General features: G+C 41.8%; 1 protein-coding gene across 1 annotated transcript in view; it reads right to left on the bottom strand.

Moving 5' to 3' along the window:
• LOC109465072 overlaps positions 1-16,897 on the bottom strand; it is a 36,159-nt gene that overhangs the window by 16,848 nt on the left and 2,414 nt on the right. The window contains exons 3-29 of the mRNA XM_019762212.1: positions 16,450-16,661; positions 16,004-16,118; positions 15,523-15,673; positions 14,841-15,041; positions 14,239-14,359; positions 12,438-12,629; positions 11,530-11,734; positions 10,886-11,156; positions 10,409-10,556; positions 9,672-9,890; positions 9,393-9,567; positions 8,698-8,981; positions 8,231-8,428; positions 7,992-8,124; positions 7,649-7,823; positions 7,002-7,140; positions 6,584-6,850; positions 6,151-6,341; positions 5,278-5,509; positions 4,479-4,685; positions 4,070-4,175; positions 3,537-3,653; positions 3,059-3,226; positions 2,106-2,254; positions 1,729-1,857; positions 1,250-1,388; positions 387-573 (exon numbers count right to left, since the gene is read on the bottom strand). Of these exons, the coding sequence (XP_019617771.1) occupies positions 387-573; positions 1,250-1,388; positions 1,729-1,857; positions 2,106-2,254; positions 3,059-3,226; positions 3,537-3,653; positions 4,070-4,175; positions 4,479-4,685; positions 5,278-5,509; positions 6,151-6,341; positions 6,584-6,850; positions 7,002-7,140; positions 7,649-7,823; positions 7,992-8,124; positions 8,231-8,428; positions 8,698-8,981; positions 9,393-9,567; positions 9,672-9,890; positions 10,409-10,556; positions 10,886-11,156; positions 11,530-11,734; positions 12,438-12,629; positions 14,239-14,359; positions 14,841-15,041; positions 15,523-15,673; positions 16,004-16,118; positions 16,450-16,661 (4,831 nt within the window). The remainder of the gene's footprint in view (positions 1-386; positions 574-1,249; positions 1,389-1,728; positions 1,858-2,105; positions 2,255-3,058; positions 3,227-3,536; positions 3,654-4,069; positions 4,176-4,478; positions 4,686-5,277; positions 5,510-6,150; positions 6,342-6,583; positions 6,851-7,001; positions 7,141-7,648; positions 7,824-7,991; positions 8,125-8,230; positions 8,429-8,697; positions 8,982-9,392; positions 9,568-9,671; positions 9,891-10,408; positions 10,557-10,885; positions 11,157-11,529; positions 11,735-12,437; positions 12,630-14,238; positions 14,360-14,840; positions 15,042-15,522; positions 15,674-16,003; positions 16,119-16,449; positions 16,662-16,897) is intronic.

Genomic DNA, 16,897 nt, shown 5'->3' with positions numbered 1-16,897 from the left:
ATTGTTACATACGTATTGGCCTAAGTACATAGATATGGAGTCGGGGCATGACATAAGTAGATTGAAAGTCACTATGTTTGTCTTTGGTAAAGGTTTACTATATATTATTATTATTATTATTATTATTATTATTATTATTATTATTATTATTATTATTATTATTATTATTATTATTATTATTATTATTATTCTTATTATTCTTATTATTATTATTATTATTATTATTATTATTATTATTATTATTATTATTATTATTATTATTATTATTATTATTATTATTATTATTATTATTATTATTATTATTATTATTATTATTATTATTATTATTATTATTATTATTATTATTATTATTATTATTATTATAGAATCCTGTATAATATACCGACCTGGAGGCCTGGAAAGACAAGTCCATGTCGTCCACTCCGTCATACACTATCCCCGCCACTGGAGGGGAGTTGTCGATGACGACACCGTCGGAGGTAACAGATGTACACAAGTCAGCCACGTTACAGGCCGTCACGGTCACGTAGTATCTTTTTCCAGAGACAAGACGCAAATACTCGACAGATGCTTCTGAATCGAAATATCGTGATAAAGAATGTCATTAGAGGGTTAACATCAGGGGAAAACATTATAAATGAGGCAATAATTTAAATAACTGAATAAGTTCTCTACAGAATTTAACATTTAAAGCAGCTTTCATCAACGACTATACATCGTAAAGAAGTAAGGTCTACTCGGACATTTTTCCTGCATACTTTGTGTTGACTAGGGGTGCTAGTGCCACGAACATGAAAAGAAACCTAAGGTGGGTGTCCCTGAAAGATAGACAAAAGATGACCAGACTATGCGTGATGTACAAAATAACTAATCAGAAAAGAACAGGAAATAGCCATGCCTTCAAGTAAGAGTACCAGAGTTGTCAACCAAGGATTGAGGCGTTCAAAACCCTCCATTCTTTCTAGACCTATCGCAGAGTGGAACTCACTGTCACCAATTACAGTATCTTTAAACAATGTTTAGAATTAAATGTTCAAAGATTAGGCGTAACAAGTCGTTCAGTGTGATGTAGCCAGCTGCTGCCGTGCCTGCAAAGCTGGTGCCTGCAAAGCTGGTGTGTTACACGTACGCCGAAGGGCGGTTAGTGTAAAAGAAATAATTCGTTTGACACATTTAATTCATCTGTTAGGTTTGACTATGCTATTATGTCAACAGAACACAGCTGGTATAAGCAAATGTTGTGACCAACCTTGAAGTAAACCGACATCTTCAGCCTCCATGACGTCATCACATCCGGGACACGTGCCGACGCTCCAGGAGTACCCCAGCAGAGCTGTGTGAGGGTCGTGAAAACCTTCCCACCAGGTGTGCAGGGTTCCTGTGTCCGTCTGGAGGGTGGTTAAAGGATGAGAGGTCTTAGGACACTTCTAATGCTGTTCATTGTTATCCTACCAGACTTCAATCACCAATCAATGCAATTTTATAAGCATTTCTGTTACAAAGGATACGTTGTGATCTTTTAAAGCAACAAGAAACATTTAAGTGTTATTTACAATTTTAGAAAAAAAAAAAGATTTGACTTATGTTTCTCTTCAGCAGAGACGGTCTGGCACACCCCACCACAGTTACAAAATTATAGATATTGAAGCATTAATTGATTGAATCTCAAGCCTAACAGAAGATTGCATGCATTCACCACGCGTGCCATGTAACAAGTGATAAATTCACCTGGAAGTCCACATCATGTCTGTCTCCACCGGAGACACCGTCATACACAAACCCATGTACGGGAGGAGACGTCTCCACCACAGCTGCCCAGGAGAAGGCGACGGACGACAGACCGGCTCCGTTGTAACCCTGGACACACAAAGACAAGTTACACATTTCAATGTAAATTGCTCTTGTTATTGGTCCATTTTTATCTGTTTATTGCAATGACCTTTTTGATGTTCTTGGATGGTGTTCACTGTCTAAGAATATTATGTGAAAATAATCTACTTCTGAAAAACGGTACTTGAAGAAAGCATAAATCTGTAATCTGTAAAAATATTCTGGAAAATCTTTTTACAATTTATTTTGCTTAATGATAATTTAAGATAACCTACCGTTACAGATATGTAGTACGCATGTCCCTCCTGTAGACGCAGGTCCAGTGCGGAGTCTGACACGGTTTCCTCTGACTCTGTCCTGGTGAGCGCCATGACATCACAGTGGCCGGGCTGGGATCCCACGCACCATTCATAGTACGACATGCCTATAAAGCGGAATATGTCGGTAAACATAACATATCTCGTACCCAAATTACAACTTTCTATTTGCTTTGTGAGGTTTAACGTAATAATGGTAAAATCATGACCATACCGCCATGTCCAGAATAGAAGATACACGAACCAAATTGAATGTTTACTCTGCAGTATTCAAGAAAGAGCCCACGGGCCTGTAATTTAATACTTTATTCTATATATTAATATAAATATTGTCTTCAGTTAACCATGACGTATTAGAAAAACTCGTAAATTCGTATACAAATGTATAAAGAAGAGAGGAGAAACATGTACAGCTTAGATATAGATAGAACATAGCACAGTTTGCCTAATCCTTTTTGTAACTTGAGTGCATTTAGCCCCACTGGGGCATGAATATGCAATAAACTTCATTGTCATTTATAAGGTGAAGGCCGAGCTAAATAAAACATCTTTTAAGTATTTCTCTATAACTGCCGGAAGTTATGCTGGTCAATCAGAAACGCAAGTATACTCAACTATAACAAGACTGGCGACGGTGATTGCTGTTAGAGTTACTGTTTGCATGGCATTACCATGATTTTACGAATTTGAGGAAGACTTGGTACCTGTTAAGTCTAGACAAATACAATGCACTCCTCCTCTGAGTGTACTAGTGAACGAGCTATTCCTAGAATTCTTGCAAACTGCACACAATACTGTACCATTAGGCTCCTCCCTGAGGCGTCGCCAAAAACATAGCTTTTTTGACGAATATGAAACAATGTCAAACATATATACAGCTTTGACACGTCTGAAATGATGCACAAACCTACCACTCTCAGTATCCATGAAGACCCTGTCCCAGCTGGCAGACACTGATGACGTGGAGAGAAGATATCGGCCTCCTACATCTACATCAGCGTCAGTCACAACTGGAGCCGTGACGTCAACTGTTACTCCCCGGGACACACTTGTCACGGTCAGGCCTACATAGTCAGTCGCTACGGTAAAGATAATGTTGGGATTTCAACAATCAATCAAGACAAGGCAATGTTCAGTTAAACAGCTGAAGCCACGCACTCGGTAGCGATGCATAAATTGATGAGTAAGAACAGGTTACATACCTTATTAAGTATAGCGTTCTTTCTGACAACAGTAGCAAGCTGCTTTGGCTGTTTTCTAGAGTTTTTTTGGTTAATTTTTTTTTTACTACCAAACTAGTATGTTGAAAGATCATACCCTCCTAACTTAGTGTTATTATCTCTGAACAACGGAATGTCAATAGGAAAAACGGCCCAGTCGATTCCTTACCTCTTACAGTTGCATAGTACGTGTGCCCTGAGTACAGCCGGAGACCATGTACTGTTGCCATGTTTGTCACGCCAACATCCATGAAGTCTTGAACGTCGACACCATTGGGACTGGTACCTGTGAAGAAAATACAGTGGTACTTGTTTAACTTAATCTAAATTTTGTTTCTCTGGGAACAAATATCCAAGAAGTCCAACCAAAATAGTGTCAAACCCTTGAATTAAGTTATGATTAAGACTTTAGTGGCAGAGTGATTATAGGCTAGGAATCAATAGACCGATAGGTAATGGTTTCAGCTTTTTGCATACCTGTGCTTAACCCTTAGGAAATGCACTTAACACAGCTTTTCTCGATCCACCTTGGTGTAAATTGGGTATCTGACCTTAGGTGGGGAGTTAAAGGCGGCGGCAGGAAATGATCGGACTTCGCCTTTTTATTCTGTAGCCTAGACACAGTGGATTAACACTTTACTGCCCCTATGGCCTCAACTTATACTAAAGGACTACCTTTACCATATAAGAATGAGTACTTACCAATAGCAACTTCATACTTGTGAATACCGCTATGGTGAGAAGACGTGCCGTGCTCCTCCACGTCACGAAACGCGTTCCAGTAGACTATCATCTCTGAGGTTGATGTCTTACAGGGAAAAGTGCGTTGTTTATGTCATGTTTGTGTGTGGTGGGCATGCTTTGGACTAAATAAGCATACACTTTATTTATTTATCTGCACAGATAATGAGTTTATAATGTTAACATAAGTACACAATTGTATAAAAGAAAATACATAAAAAACTAAAACAAATACAAAACTAATACAATTAAATTTGACAACAGATTATTTCCTTTCTCATATGCTACGATCAGCATGTATATCATATTTATACTTGGACGCCTTACGTTGGCAGTACATATTTGAAACGATTGAGTCACTATATATTACCTGGAACTGCCCGTCCTTGTGGTTGACCCATACTTGACCCGGCAGTGGAGGTGTAAGATCCACGGCGATGCCGTTAGAACAGGAATCTACCTCATCCAGACTCTTGTCGAACAACTCGAAATGCAGAACTGTCGCGTTAGCGTGAACACAGATGTGGTACCTCCTACCGTGTAGTAACTCTACCTCTGGGACGTTCACAAAGTTTTCCTGGAATAACACAATGTAGCTGCCGTTACTGAGGTAACATTTAGCCTGTAGGCTAGTTTTACAGGGTTCAGATTACAGAATAAAGCATTGTATTATATAATAGGACAACAGATATCACACAGCGGCTTTACTGCATTGGTATCATTTTTATAGATGTTAAATCTCTAGCTATAGAAAGTATTAGTAACCTGTGAAAGATTATGACAATAGCTGGAATATTGGATACGTTTACAGAATCAGTAATGTCCCTCACCTGTTTACGTTTCCATGCCTATCGTATACCCCAATCATCCAATATCCTACAATGTATGTTCTAGCAACCAGAGGGATTTTTTTGGCAATAGTTGCAGATTGCAATTGTGAAACTGTAAGAGCATTCCCTGTATGTATCCTGTGTGCCATTCTCCGTAGTTTCTGCCGGCTCCCTAATGTCGCTGGCTACAACGCTAATGTAGCAGGCTACCACGGATAGCCAGCGACACTATATATGTAATAGGGGCCGGCGGAAACTGTGGAGGGAGGCACATCTTCTACATTCCCAGAGGGATCCCTGCTGCATTCTCCAAGCCTGTACATGCAGTCATACACTTACTTCAGTTTCTCCACAAGCCAAAACCTGAGGGGAGCTGCAGTCGTAATCTGAGTACCGCAGAGCATGACGGGGAGTGACATAAGCCCAGTTCTGTATGGATTCGTCAGAGACAACCTTCCACCTGTAGTGCCCGTGTCGCAGTGTGGGCCAGACCGCCGACAGTTTGTCACGGGCAGACGTGAACTCCTGGTCGGGTAGCGGCCACCTCTCATTTTGCGCGAGGTGCACATCGCTACATGTTAACCAAAATAGACATGTCAATACACTCTGAGTCAATAGATATAACAGATAGACAATCGCTTGGCTTCATTGTTAAGATGTTGATGATGGTATGCCAGGAAGACTAATCTCAGTTAATCAATTGTGCTTTTGTTGTTATTGTTTATCCTGGCTACCTAACCTGTTTTAGCTGCCGAGTCTCTTTAGCCCTCTCCTATTCGCGAAGAGGACAATAGAGACTCATACATAACGCTGACTCCGTGCCACACTCAACCAGTATTGTTCTTGTGGCTCTATGCTCCCGCCACATTAATCGTACTCGCGACAAAAAACAACTACTACAGACCACAGGCTCTCATCCTTACCCCGCACCTTAAGCCCGGTCAGGCAGAGGCGGCGCTCGTCAAACTGATGAACTGGCGAGTTCCTTGCAATTGCTCTATTGAGCCACCCTAACACGGCTTGTAACAAATATGTAAATACTACACACTGAGTTCACTTGCCATTTGCACACGTAAAATAAATATTCACATTTTCCCCTTTCACTATTGTTCAATGCCGTTTATAGTGTAATGAGTGTATATTGTAATGGGTTTATAATGTAATGAGGTTATAATGTAATAGCTTATAGTTTATAGTGTTTAGCGTACTCACTTTATGTGTGTTGACTCCGGAGTCCCTACTGCATCAATGACTGTTGGCGGGATGATGAGAATGGGGTTGTCACAGTCCAGCACGTCCCGGGCGGCGGTCGAGTACAGGCCCACCCTGTTGGTCCCTCGGACGAGCAGACGGAGACAATGGGTGAAGTCTAACCCATCATCCAATTTAACCTCGTGGGTCAGCTGGAAAAAAAGCAAAATAAACGTCAATCTTAGGAGGTTCTCTATGTGGATAGGCATTATAGAAACAAATGTTGTCCACATATGTTGTCCACACGTTGACTCAACAAGTTTTATTAATTTTCATATCATGGTCATAAAAACGGTTGCCGTCTAGTCGACGATGGCTGAAATATAACCTACGTAGAGTAAATCTCTTTCCTTGATCTGTATTCTGTGTGTAAAAGATATGCTTGGCTACCTACTTGGCCTTCAGTCACCGTTTCCACATGGATCGGTTGCCACGGTAAAACGATGTCACCATAGGCGGAGCCCTTTAAGGACATCTCTGTTGCTAAGTTCCACTCATAGTGTATGAATGGACCTTCAGCGTTAGACTGGGCTGTGTCCTCGTGATCAAACTGCTGCCAGGTGAACGTTAGCACCCTTGACGTCCTGTTGTAACTGACGGATGTGATCTGTCCCGGGGTGGGAGGGTTGTGGATGACCGTGAACCCATCACTGTGGGCGGGCTGCAAGAAATCCACGTCGAAACATTAATCTTTAAACCAAGCGTTTTACGGTGATAATTTTTTTTTAAATAGACTTGTAACGTACGTAGCTTGCATTTCCTCTCTAAATTGCATGTCTTCAGGATTCAATAAAGGTGTATGGATGACATACCTGGAAACATCCGGACGGATAGCAAAACTTGATGACAGACCGGTAACGATGTGAGTTGAGAAGGTTCAGTCCTGTCCACGTACCGTGACTGGACATCCGCATGTTCCTGAATTCTGTGATTCTTTCCCATGAAGGCACTCTGGAAGAAAATTAGTAAATGCAATTACTTCTTTTTCAGAAAGCATTTTGTATATTTGTTGAGTATACACACGGTGCTAAGGTAAATCAAGTTTTAGCTACATGAAAAATGTAGGTTATGTTTTTTCTATGTGTGTGTGTGTGTGTGTGTGTGTGTGTGTGTGTGTGTGTGTGCGTGTGTGTGTGTGTGTGCGTGTGTGTGTGTGTGTGTGTCCGTGTGTTTTCACATGTGTCTTTCGTTACAAGTCAAGTCAAGTCAATCTTTATTGCACAACAATTGTAACGGGTACAATGCATGGCAAACTCATTGCCTCCTTGTAGGCTGGTAGCTACTGATCTTGTTTCCGTTGTACGATAAAGAGCGACATGTAGACACCATGGTGAATGAGAAGAGGACACAACCACCATCACACAAAATTTGAATATCTCATGGAGGTCTGAGATCTCCGAGTTCTTGTTTCATTAAAGAGCCAAGAACCCATTTTCAAGCACCATTAAGTTCATCTTACCCACTGAGTCTGACCTCCCTTTCCAAGGCCCATTCCACCCGGCGTATGAACGTCTTCACGGCGGCAGGAATGGTCCATCGGGCCTCGACGGTTGTTGTAGAAATCTGGAAATCTTTGTTTTCGGAACACTTAAGATGGCTGAGATTGGCATGATGGGAGAACGTGTTGTTGGTATCTGAAAAGTATGTAAATAATACGTCTAGTTTTTATTGCAATGAAATAAAAAAAATGTATAAAATGACAAAATATTACTGTCATTAAATTTGTTATCATTTGCATTGTATCTTATATTGCAATATAAACCATACCAATGTTTACTGAAACATTCATGAACTATCCATACCCATAATACAGCCAAGACCATCCAGGACCTGCGTCCCGTTGATGACGTCATCATCTCTTAACACTAGAACACCGTCTGACGTCACAGAGATGTTTCCGGATTCCGTTCCCGCCACAACTGTGACGTAATAGGTCTGAAAATATGAAATATTTACGGTAACATGGAAGGAAAATATTTACATGAAGCAAAATGTATTCATTGTTAGAACAAATGGAATTCAAGTTGTAGAAATGTCTTACCTGAAAAGTATCCAGATGCATGTTGTGGGCTGTAAAGCTGGTGTTCTGTCCTGTGTAAGTGAATGGACAGACGTCCGCCAGCCCATGCTCCGTCCCAATGCCCACTTGATAAGTGACGTCCTGATGTGGATGTGAAAATCCCAGCCATTCACAGCTGATGGTGTCGGTGCTGCTTTGGATATCTACGTCAGCAGGGCGCTGAAAGCACAGGACAAAGTTTGTATATATTTTGGCAAACATAACTCTCTGAGAAGACAAAAAGTTGGAGAGTTCAACGAATAGCTTATCCAGGCTGGTAAGTTCTTATATCACACGCACCACCACCATTGTATGATCAATTTCACCAATCATGTACAGAAATGAAGGTGAGATACTAAAAATTTGCCCTAAGTAACCGTAACTTCGGTGGACAAACTGAGGTTGCCCAAAAGGTTTTTACTAGTTCACGTGCATGGTAGATGACGTACCCCAAAAATGGAAGGTTGTCCTGCCGCTGGATCAACTTCCATGACGACCCCGCGTGACGGAAGACCCACGAAGTGCACGTACGGCTGAGAAGTCGCCACGGTGCTAAGTCCAGCCGCATTCTCTACCCGGATGGACACGTAGTACGTGTTCTGGCCGTGAAGATGCCAGTCCAGGGCTGATAGTGGGATGGTCAGACAGGTCGGTGGAGACGTGATGTTGCAGAACTTGTCATCAGTCGTCAATGGTGCAAAATCATGTACTTCGGTCGTTCCCGGGTGGTGACCTGGAAAAAATAATTTACACTTTATAATGACATGTAGTCTGACAGAGACTTGAACATTTACATCCAATAAAATCACTGCACAGATGCGACTAATAATTTAGCCTTCTTGCAGGCGTTTCGGAATCTGTCGGACTTTTTTTTTTTGGGGGGGGGACTAGTAAGTTGTACCATCATGATCACGATTCACAATTCTGGTGTCATGGTATGGTTTCAGGGATAGTATTCTAGGGTTGGCGGTCAGATCATCTGATGCATTCGTTTGATCGTAATCGTGTAACGTGCAAATCACCCCCCTCCCCAAATCATGAAAAATGAAAATAGAAAATACAAACGCCGACCTATCCCAGAACGCCTGCAAGGAGGCTAATAACGATTTAACAATTCAACTATCAACAACAGTACAAAACTTACCAACAGAGTACTCGAACTTGTAAAATTTCCCTGTATCATCGATGTCGTGGACTGATGTCGGTCTAGAATCCCATCTTGCAACCAGCGCCTGACTCCCGTTATTTTCCTCCAACGTTACCTCGATCACGCTTGAGAACACTGGTGGGGTGACGTCAACGATGAAAGGTCCTAAGACCTGTGGGAAAAAGGTGGGGAATTTTAGTAGGTTAGTGAGTTAATTTACCGTTCCAAATATACGGCAGGATATGTATATCGCACATACACATTAACAAAGTTTACCTTAGTTGTAGACATCTGTGCTCTGTTGATAGCCTTCAGGACTAAGTAGAACTGTTTTCCTTCATCTAAGTCTGGATGGTACGTTGTGAAGTGGGGATGTGCGTTAGTTGATGTGAACGGCAGTATGTCAGGCAGATCAGGGGACAGCGTGCTGCTAAGCCCAACCTCGAAGTCGTATATTTCACTTTCAGGGTCTTCACCAGTCCAACGTAATGACAACTAGTTAGAAAAAAGACAAAATAGCACAGAGCCTTGTCACTTTTAAACGTATAATGCTCACCAAACAACCAAAGGCCTTGTACGACAAAATCACATTCCAGTCTGAGATTCACAACTACCGAACACGTTCAACCAGTACAAACAAAATCCAACTCCCAGAAAAGGCACTTTCTGTACAGAATGTCAAAATTGTGGAATAGCACAGGCGGCAACTAGCAAAGTACTGGAATGTAAATACAGTGTTAGGGAATTGTGTTAAGTTTGCCACATACTGTTCACTTTGTAATGTTTTTGTACGTTTGTAATGCATGTATGTATATATGAATGTGCAGACCACAGGAAGAATAGCCTCTTATGAGGCTAATTTGTTGATCTGAATAAAACTAAAAAAACTCAGAGTCAAATCTGAATCTTGTGGTCGTCGAAAATGTTGGAGAAGCGTACTAGAGGGTAACATATCTATTTTAAAATATGTCATAGAAACAAAAACAAGAATAAACAAGAAACGTGTACTATACCCTGTTTTCCCTTGATAAGTAGCCGTTTCCCGAAAAGCTGCCTGTCGTAAGGCAGTCGTTGTCTGAATACCCCGGATGTTCTGTCCCGTTCGACAGTAGATTTTGAGCTGGCCACAAGTTGACGTCATCCACTTCTTGAGAAACATTCCTTATGGACATAAGAAAGTTGGTCAATTTGAAGCATGTAGATCGTAGGCGGATACGAGTGGATCGTAAGTTGAATAAGTTCGAGGCGGCACAGACTTTCTGCAACTTACGATCCACTGCTCATTGCTGATATTATGGAATCGGTGGGTTGTTCCTTCGTTGAAAAAAATGGAGTTTCACAGTCAAAAAAACATCTCTTGTGTTGGAAGTTACCGTTTAAACTGCATCATAATGCCTTCTACCAACTTTCAAGATAAGTTTATCAATACTTTGTCTTGAAATGAGTTTCCTATACCTTCGTAGTCTTTTTAGATGAGCTTATTTCTGTACCTGCATGTTGGAGACGGTTGGTTGATTGGATGTCTGAGTCCGCTGCTGTCCACCAGCCAAACCACGCCGTCCTTGCCCCGGATCACTCCCGGTGTGTAGTGTAAATTGTCCACCGACAGGTCTGTTATGACGGGCGGTGTCACGTCTATGGTCACACCGTCTGAGCAGACAGGTTCGGACGGTTCCAGCGCACTGTTGAAGGCGATAATCGTGCAGTGGTACAGACCCTGGTGTGTGGCTTCCCATACAGCGTGGGTTGACGTTGTGTTCGCTACCTACATGTGGAGGAGAATGGAATGGATTTTGATGCCTTTAGCCCATTTCTTTACTTTTTTTTCGGTCTGTGGCTATTTAGAATAACAAAGCCCAACACACAGATCAGCATCAAAATTTACGACGTCTTTCATGTGATTAACAAAGAAAATAATGTGTTTTGTAAATAGATGAATGGAGAACCGATCATTATTACTCGTATTATCACTTTGATCAAACGCGGCAACCAACATGTTTTCTTATATGGCCACGTTTCTTCTGTCAGACAACTGGCAATGGTTGAGAGTTATAAAGACCATTCTGTATCGCGATATAAGACGGAATAACGTTTCTTCCCTTATTTCTTAAACGCGTTCTTACCTGATAATTACTAGTATTTCCGAACTCAGTCACATTTTCCAGCGTCAGACAGTCCTCGGCAAAACCGTACATGTAGAACATGACGCCACTTTCCCTGTCAAAGAAACCTTCCCATGATGCCTGTATGACGGTGTCCTGTTGGAAGTCCAGATCCGTTTCCGCCGGCAGACTGTCATGGACGTGGCCGGGCAGAGGAGGACTGGTGTCAACGGTGATCTGTGAAACACGTGAACAGTGCCATCAGGTTGGACAATGATCATGACTGTGTATCAAGGAACTATTATGAAAGTTTATCTGTGTTGGTAGCTACATGATTAAAGTTAAAACTTTAAGACCATTTCTTGAGAGGGGTGAAGAAAGCCATTAAAATCAGGGCCCCATCAACTCTCATTGAACCGCGACGGGGGCCGACATCGTCTACCAGATACCTTTGACCCAGTGTTGACGTCACACAAAGAAGCCACGTGACAAGCTTCACTGGGTCAGTTTACTGAGGAAGACCAAAATGACTGGTCGAAAGCTCTAGGTGAGAGAATTTTTGTGTTGGACCAAAAGTTTTAACTTTAAACATGTGTATCAAGGTCACAACCAAATGGGTTTATAATCTGTGACTGATAACCGTGTTCTTTTTCTTATTACAGGTGGTTCTCAGTATGTACAATATCGTATACGTGACTGACTGCCTTAAGTTTGCGACCACATTTAGAAATTCCTGCGACACCTGCCTGCAGCGCCAAGTAGATCCTGATAAAGTTAACAGACGGTCACCGAAACGTCGGCCTTGTAGAATAATTGGTTGGGTATAAAGATCTTTGTAATGTTACGCGGTTATCTGACAAAATCCAAATAAAGTATAAGGGTATTGTGTTTAGGCAACTTAGTTACACTAACAGATGATTCTCAGAAGAAGTCCACATACCTGAAACCTTTGTTGTGTTTGCAGCATGGCGTTGTTGGTGACTGTGATGACGATGTAATAGTCGTGGTCGTGGGTCCCCTGTGAGATGTTTATCTTGTACATATCCGGTGAAAACTCGTAGTTACGGAAGTAGCACTCCTCATCTTTGGGGATGCAGGTGCAGAATGGAGGAGGACATTCGGGATGGAGAGTCTGTCAATGTAAGACAAATTCCTGTTAGCAATGGAATATGGGTAAAACCATAGTTTTATCGGTAGCGCAACGGTTAGAGCGTCGGACTCGGAACCGAGAGGTCCCGGGTTCGATACTCACCGTGGCCCGACGCTGTGTCCTACTACGGATTTAGTGCGCCGATGTGACAACATCTGCACATTGGCCACTAAGAGCCGTTATTACTCCGTGAAGGAGGTCAGGACCTCCGGACGGAGTTTTGTGAACGGCTGGTTTTTCGTGTTCGCAGTCAAAACACTGGGTTCTCTTTGTGTAATCGGCACGCAATTTTATACGCCGTCTGCGGGCATGCCCGTGTTGATGCACGAATGTGTATTTTGCCGTCGCTGCTTTCGCGGTCTATGTAATATTGCAGATGCACCCCTGCAATTACGAGGCGAATTGGAATGGTCCAGAAAAACGCGTTGTTTGGAATAGCAGTGGGGGGGGTGGAACTTCATGCAGATACGGGGTGGTTTTGATAAGTGGTTCCAGATGTTTTTGGCCGTACTTAAGAGATGGAAAGGTTTTTGGAAGATGTTCGCAGCCAAAACGCATTCTTCCGTACGTCGCATTTCTGTGAAATTTCGCATGTGGTGTGGCATTATGTCCGGGATGATGCACGTTTTTATTTTTACCGTAGCTGTTTTGATATTTGAGTAAATGCTTATTTTCGAAACATCCCCATGTTGTTGTAATATGTTTTCGTCCGTTTATGTGACCGGTAGTAATTAAGTCGCGGTCAGGCTGATAGGGACGGAAATGTGGAGTGGTCAGAGGTCAACATTACGAAATGTAAATACCGATGACGTAATCCTATCGATTTCAAACTGGTCAGCTGTGGCGACCTAGTGGCGCCGTGTATCTAGTCACGTAGCAACTGGCCGGTCGTCCTAGCAACGAGCATGCTGGCCGCATCACTATACACATGGCCAATATTTTTGGGTTGGGCCGCTCCATAGTGTTAGTGGAGCAGCTCTTTGTAAACATGGACAAAATTTTTGAGCAACCCATCAATGTGTTCTGCCTCGTGGTCGGATGTGGTCTGGGGCTGGTAAACCGCACATACTAGTAGATCGGGTAATTTTATGATTTGCTAGTTGTAAAGGCGTCTTGTAGTATGAGCCGGTATATGAAGAAGTAGCCTGTGTTACACAATCATGCTTTCGGCCGGATTGATGTGCAACTGTTACTAATTACAGGGACTGCCGCTGCCGATTGGTTGTTGCGTCTTAAGATGACTGAGCCGACGCGCGTTTAAACAATTTTTCTTTGTTCGATTTATCACACTTCACAGAGAATTGTCGCCAATGGCTACTTCTTTTTGTTGCAATGTATAATACTTCACAGAGAATTGTCACCTATGACGTCTTGTTTTTTTTTTATTCAAAGTTCCATTGACTCTGGATTTACATAATATAAACTATTCAAATACAGTAAAGACATACTTCTTATGAATTAAAGATGTGTATACCATTTATATGATAGTGGTATTTATATAATATCTATAATACCATTCATATACCATTTATATAATAGTGATAGAAAGGTATGTGAAGATAGCTTGGAGAAATAAAGACGTTTTGCTCACTGATGGCCTCCTAACGGCGACCTGCCCCTCCCCATGGACGACTGTCGGGTCTGCCATGTCGTGTAACTCCCAGTGGATGTTGTGCAGGCCGCTGTGGTCATCGTAGGCGATGAAAACGACTCTGCAGTTTCATAATTTGGAAAATTAAAGCACACAATTGAGAGATAGCAAAAGCATCAAAGGGCATGTTTTGTGTTAAAATTGAAATGTAAGCAATAAATGAATGCATGTATGAATGAATGAATGAATGAATGAATGAATGAATGAATGAATGATGAATGACTGAATGAATGAATGAATGAATTTACGTGTCTTGTGACTTTTGTCGCCCAGCCCAAATGGTCTTATAAGACACCAAAACATAAACATGAACATAAACAGAGGTACAGAAATCATATAAACATAAATCCATGAGTCCGAGTCTAAAGGTAAGACTGGAAACATCAAATGAAATTAAAGAACTTAATACAAAGTTGAACAAAGCATAATCGGTAAAGGTCAAAAGTGCACAAAGCACTGTTACTGTCTATTACAGTATTGCAACTATATCATGCTCAATACCTACACGAGGTGGATTATGATTAATGAAAAAAAAACCTTACGTCATCTCAAACAGATCTTGTGAGTGATGTACTGCCAAAGTGTGTATTCCGCCACGTGACAGAAATATGTCCTCTATCACAGGAGGAGAAGAGTCCACGTGAATGGTGACGTAGTCGTCAGCGAAGTTGCTCATGACGTCATAAGCACGAACCCAGAAACGGACCGTGTCTCCGTCTTCTCTAGGGACGTCTCGACTTTGTCTTTGTAACTGGAAATATATTCGATATGACTGGACATGAGTTAAGCACAAAGACAATAGCATTATGAGAGGTTTATTCAACATTGCAGGCTAAGAAGTGATGTTAAACATCAGGCGAAGACTACGGTAAGTTCGATTAAGGTTAACATTGAATATGTTCCGGAAACGAAAACCATGTTAATTGCAATAACTGTTTTGTAGCTATATTAATTCTATTCCGTTTGTTTTTGAGGAACCAACGGTTTATAATCGTTGTCTGCTCAATTACCAAATCTTACATGACGATGGAAATCTTTGAATGAGGCACGCATGCGAGTAAAATTATTGCGAAGATTTATGACAAGACCCTGGGGCTCCCATGTCTCTAGTACAACGTCCATGGAAATGGAAGGAAATCTTACTACGCTGTAAAGAGAAATACGGAATGAACTTTTATATCATAGCCATATCGTTTGAGGTATGTGAATGTAAGATCTTTTAACGTTACCGTCATATCCGTGACGTTCTGCCAGTTTCCCGGCGGGCTGCTGAGACTCCTCCCGCCCTGATGGTCCACAGACCAGTCTGTCTGGAACAGCAGGATGGTGTTCACGTTCGGGATGGCCTTACGGGACCGGGTAGCTGGGGGCTGGCCTGAGAATAACAACGTAGTTATGTTCATGCCTGTTTGTCAGTCAACAGAATGCCTTTGGCACAGACTTGAATCAAAAGAAAAAAGGCGACGTTGTCATGGGATCTATCAATAGATAGTATAATAGTATTGGCCTAAATCTAACAGTTGACGAAAGAGGAATATGTACAGACCCGACAATATGAGAATAAATAATTATTATCTAATATTAGCTGAAATGTACCAGGAAAAACAGACCAGTCAGTCATTTCTCAGAAATAGAATTAGGTGAAGAAGAATGAGATAACTTAATAGCGATAATTTCGTAGGCAAGAATATGCGTACATAATTACCAGTTAGTTCTTCGTAACCAGGCAGGATGGGCGTAGGATGTTCTTCTATAGCGTTTAGAAACTTGTTGTGTTTGTGAAATTGGTTGCAGAAGTGGTCCGGCCACGAAACAGCCACCTGAAGAGAAGATCATATAACATATTAGCATGGTGTAAATGGCACCGTGAACAAAGCGTTAGGCCACACCAATTCGATATGTTGTTTCTCGGATTCGCCCTGTCCATTTTTTTCTGATTTGCGAAAAAAATAGGTTCTGAATCAACTGCAAAGTGCTCAATGACAGACATATTTTGGCCCCAAATATATTATTGGCAATCACGGGGTGCCTTGACCTGTTTTTTTTTTTATTTCGCCCTGTCGCTTCGTCTATTTTCTGAAAAAAATCCGAGAAATAATAAATTAAATTGACGTGGCCTTTAGTATGCAAATATACACAATACTATATCACCTGTGGTCCGTTTCCCATGGCGTCCTGCAGGTCGGTTTGCCACACCCTTCCGGTGACGTTAGAGGCTGACTCCGCCCACATGGGATAGTGCCCGGATGTGTCAGCCTGAACTGTACTGTTGTCGTCATAGATGAGGAACCTCCGTGTGATGACGAAGTTCCCGTCATTCGGCCCGCAGCCGTCCTCAACAGTCAGTACTATACTGTACACTCCTGCGGTGAAGTGAAAACGTCTGACATTAAGATGTCGTAAGTTGTGACAAAGATAAAGATGATACATTCTCACATCACTGTCCCGTTACGTTTGATATTGTCGCAGTCTTCCGTGGTCGGTTGGCTCTCATTAGATTACAGTCATTTATAGTCCATAGTATATTTTAACAAAAACGACAAGTATTAATTAACCCTACCTAGACCGGGCTTTTTTTGACAGGGGGGGACCGGGGGGG

Source organism: Branchiostoma belcheri, unplaced genomic scaffold, assembly GCF_001625305.1.
Source record: "Branchiostoma belcheri isolate BF01 breed outbred unplaced genomic scaffold, Haploidv18h27 scaffold147, whole genome shotgun sequence".
Classification (NCBI taxonomy): domain Eukaryota; kingdom Metazoa; phylum Chordata; class Leptocardii; order Amphioxiformes; family Branchiostomatidae; genus Branchiostoma; species Branchiostoma belcheri.
Note: the sequence above shows the minus strand (reverse complement) of the source record. Positions and strands in the feature narration are given on the sequence as shown.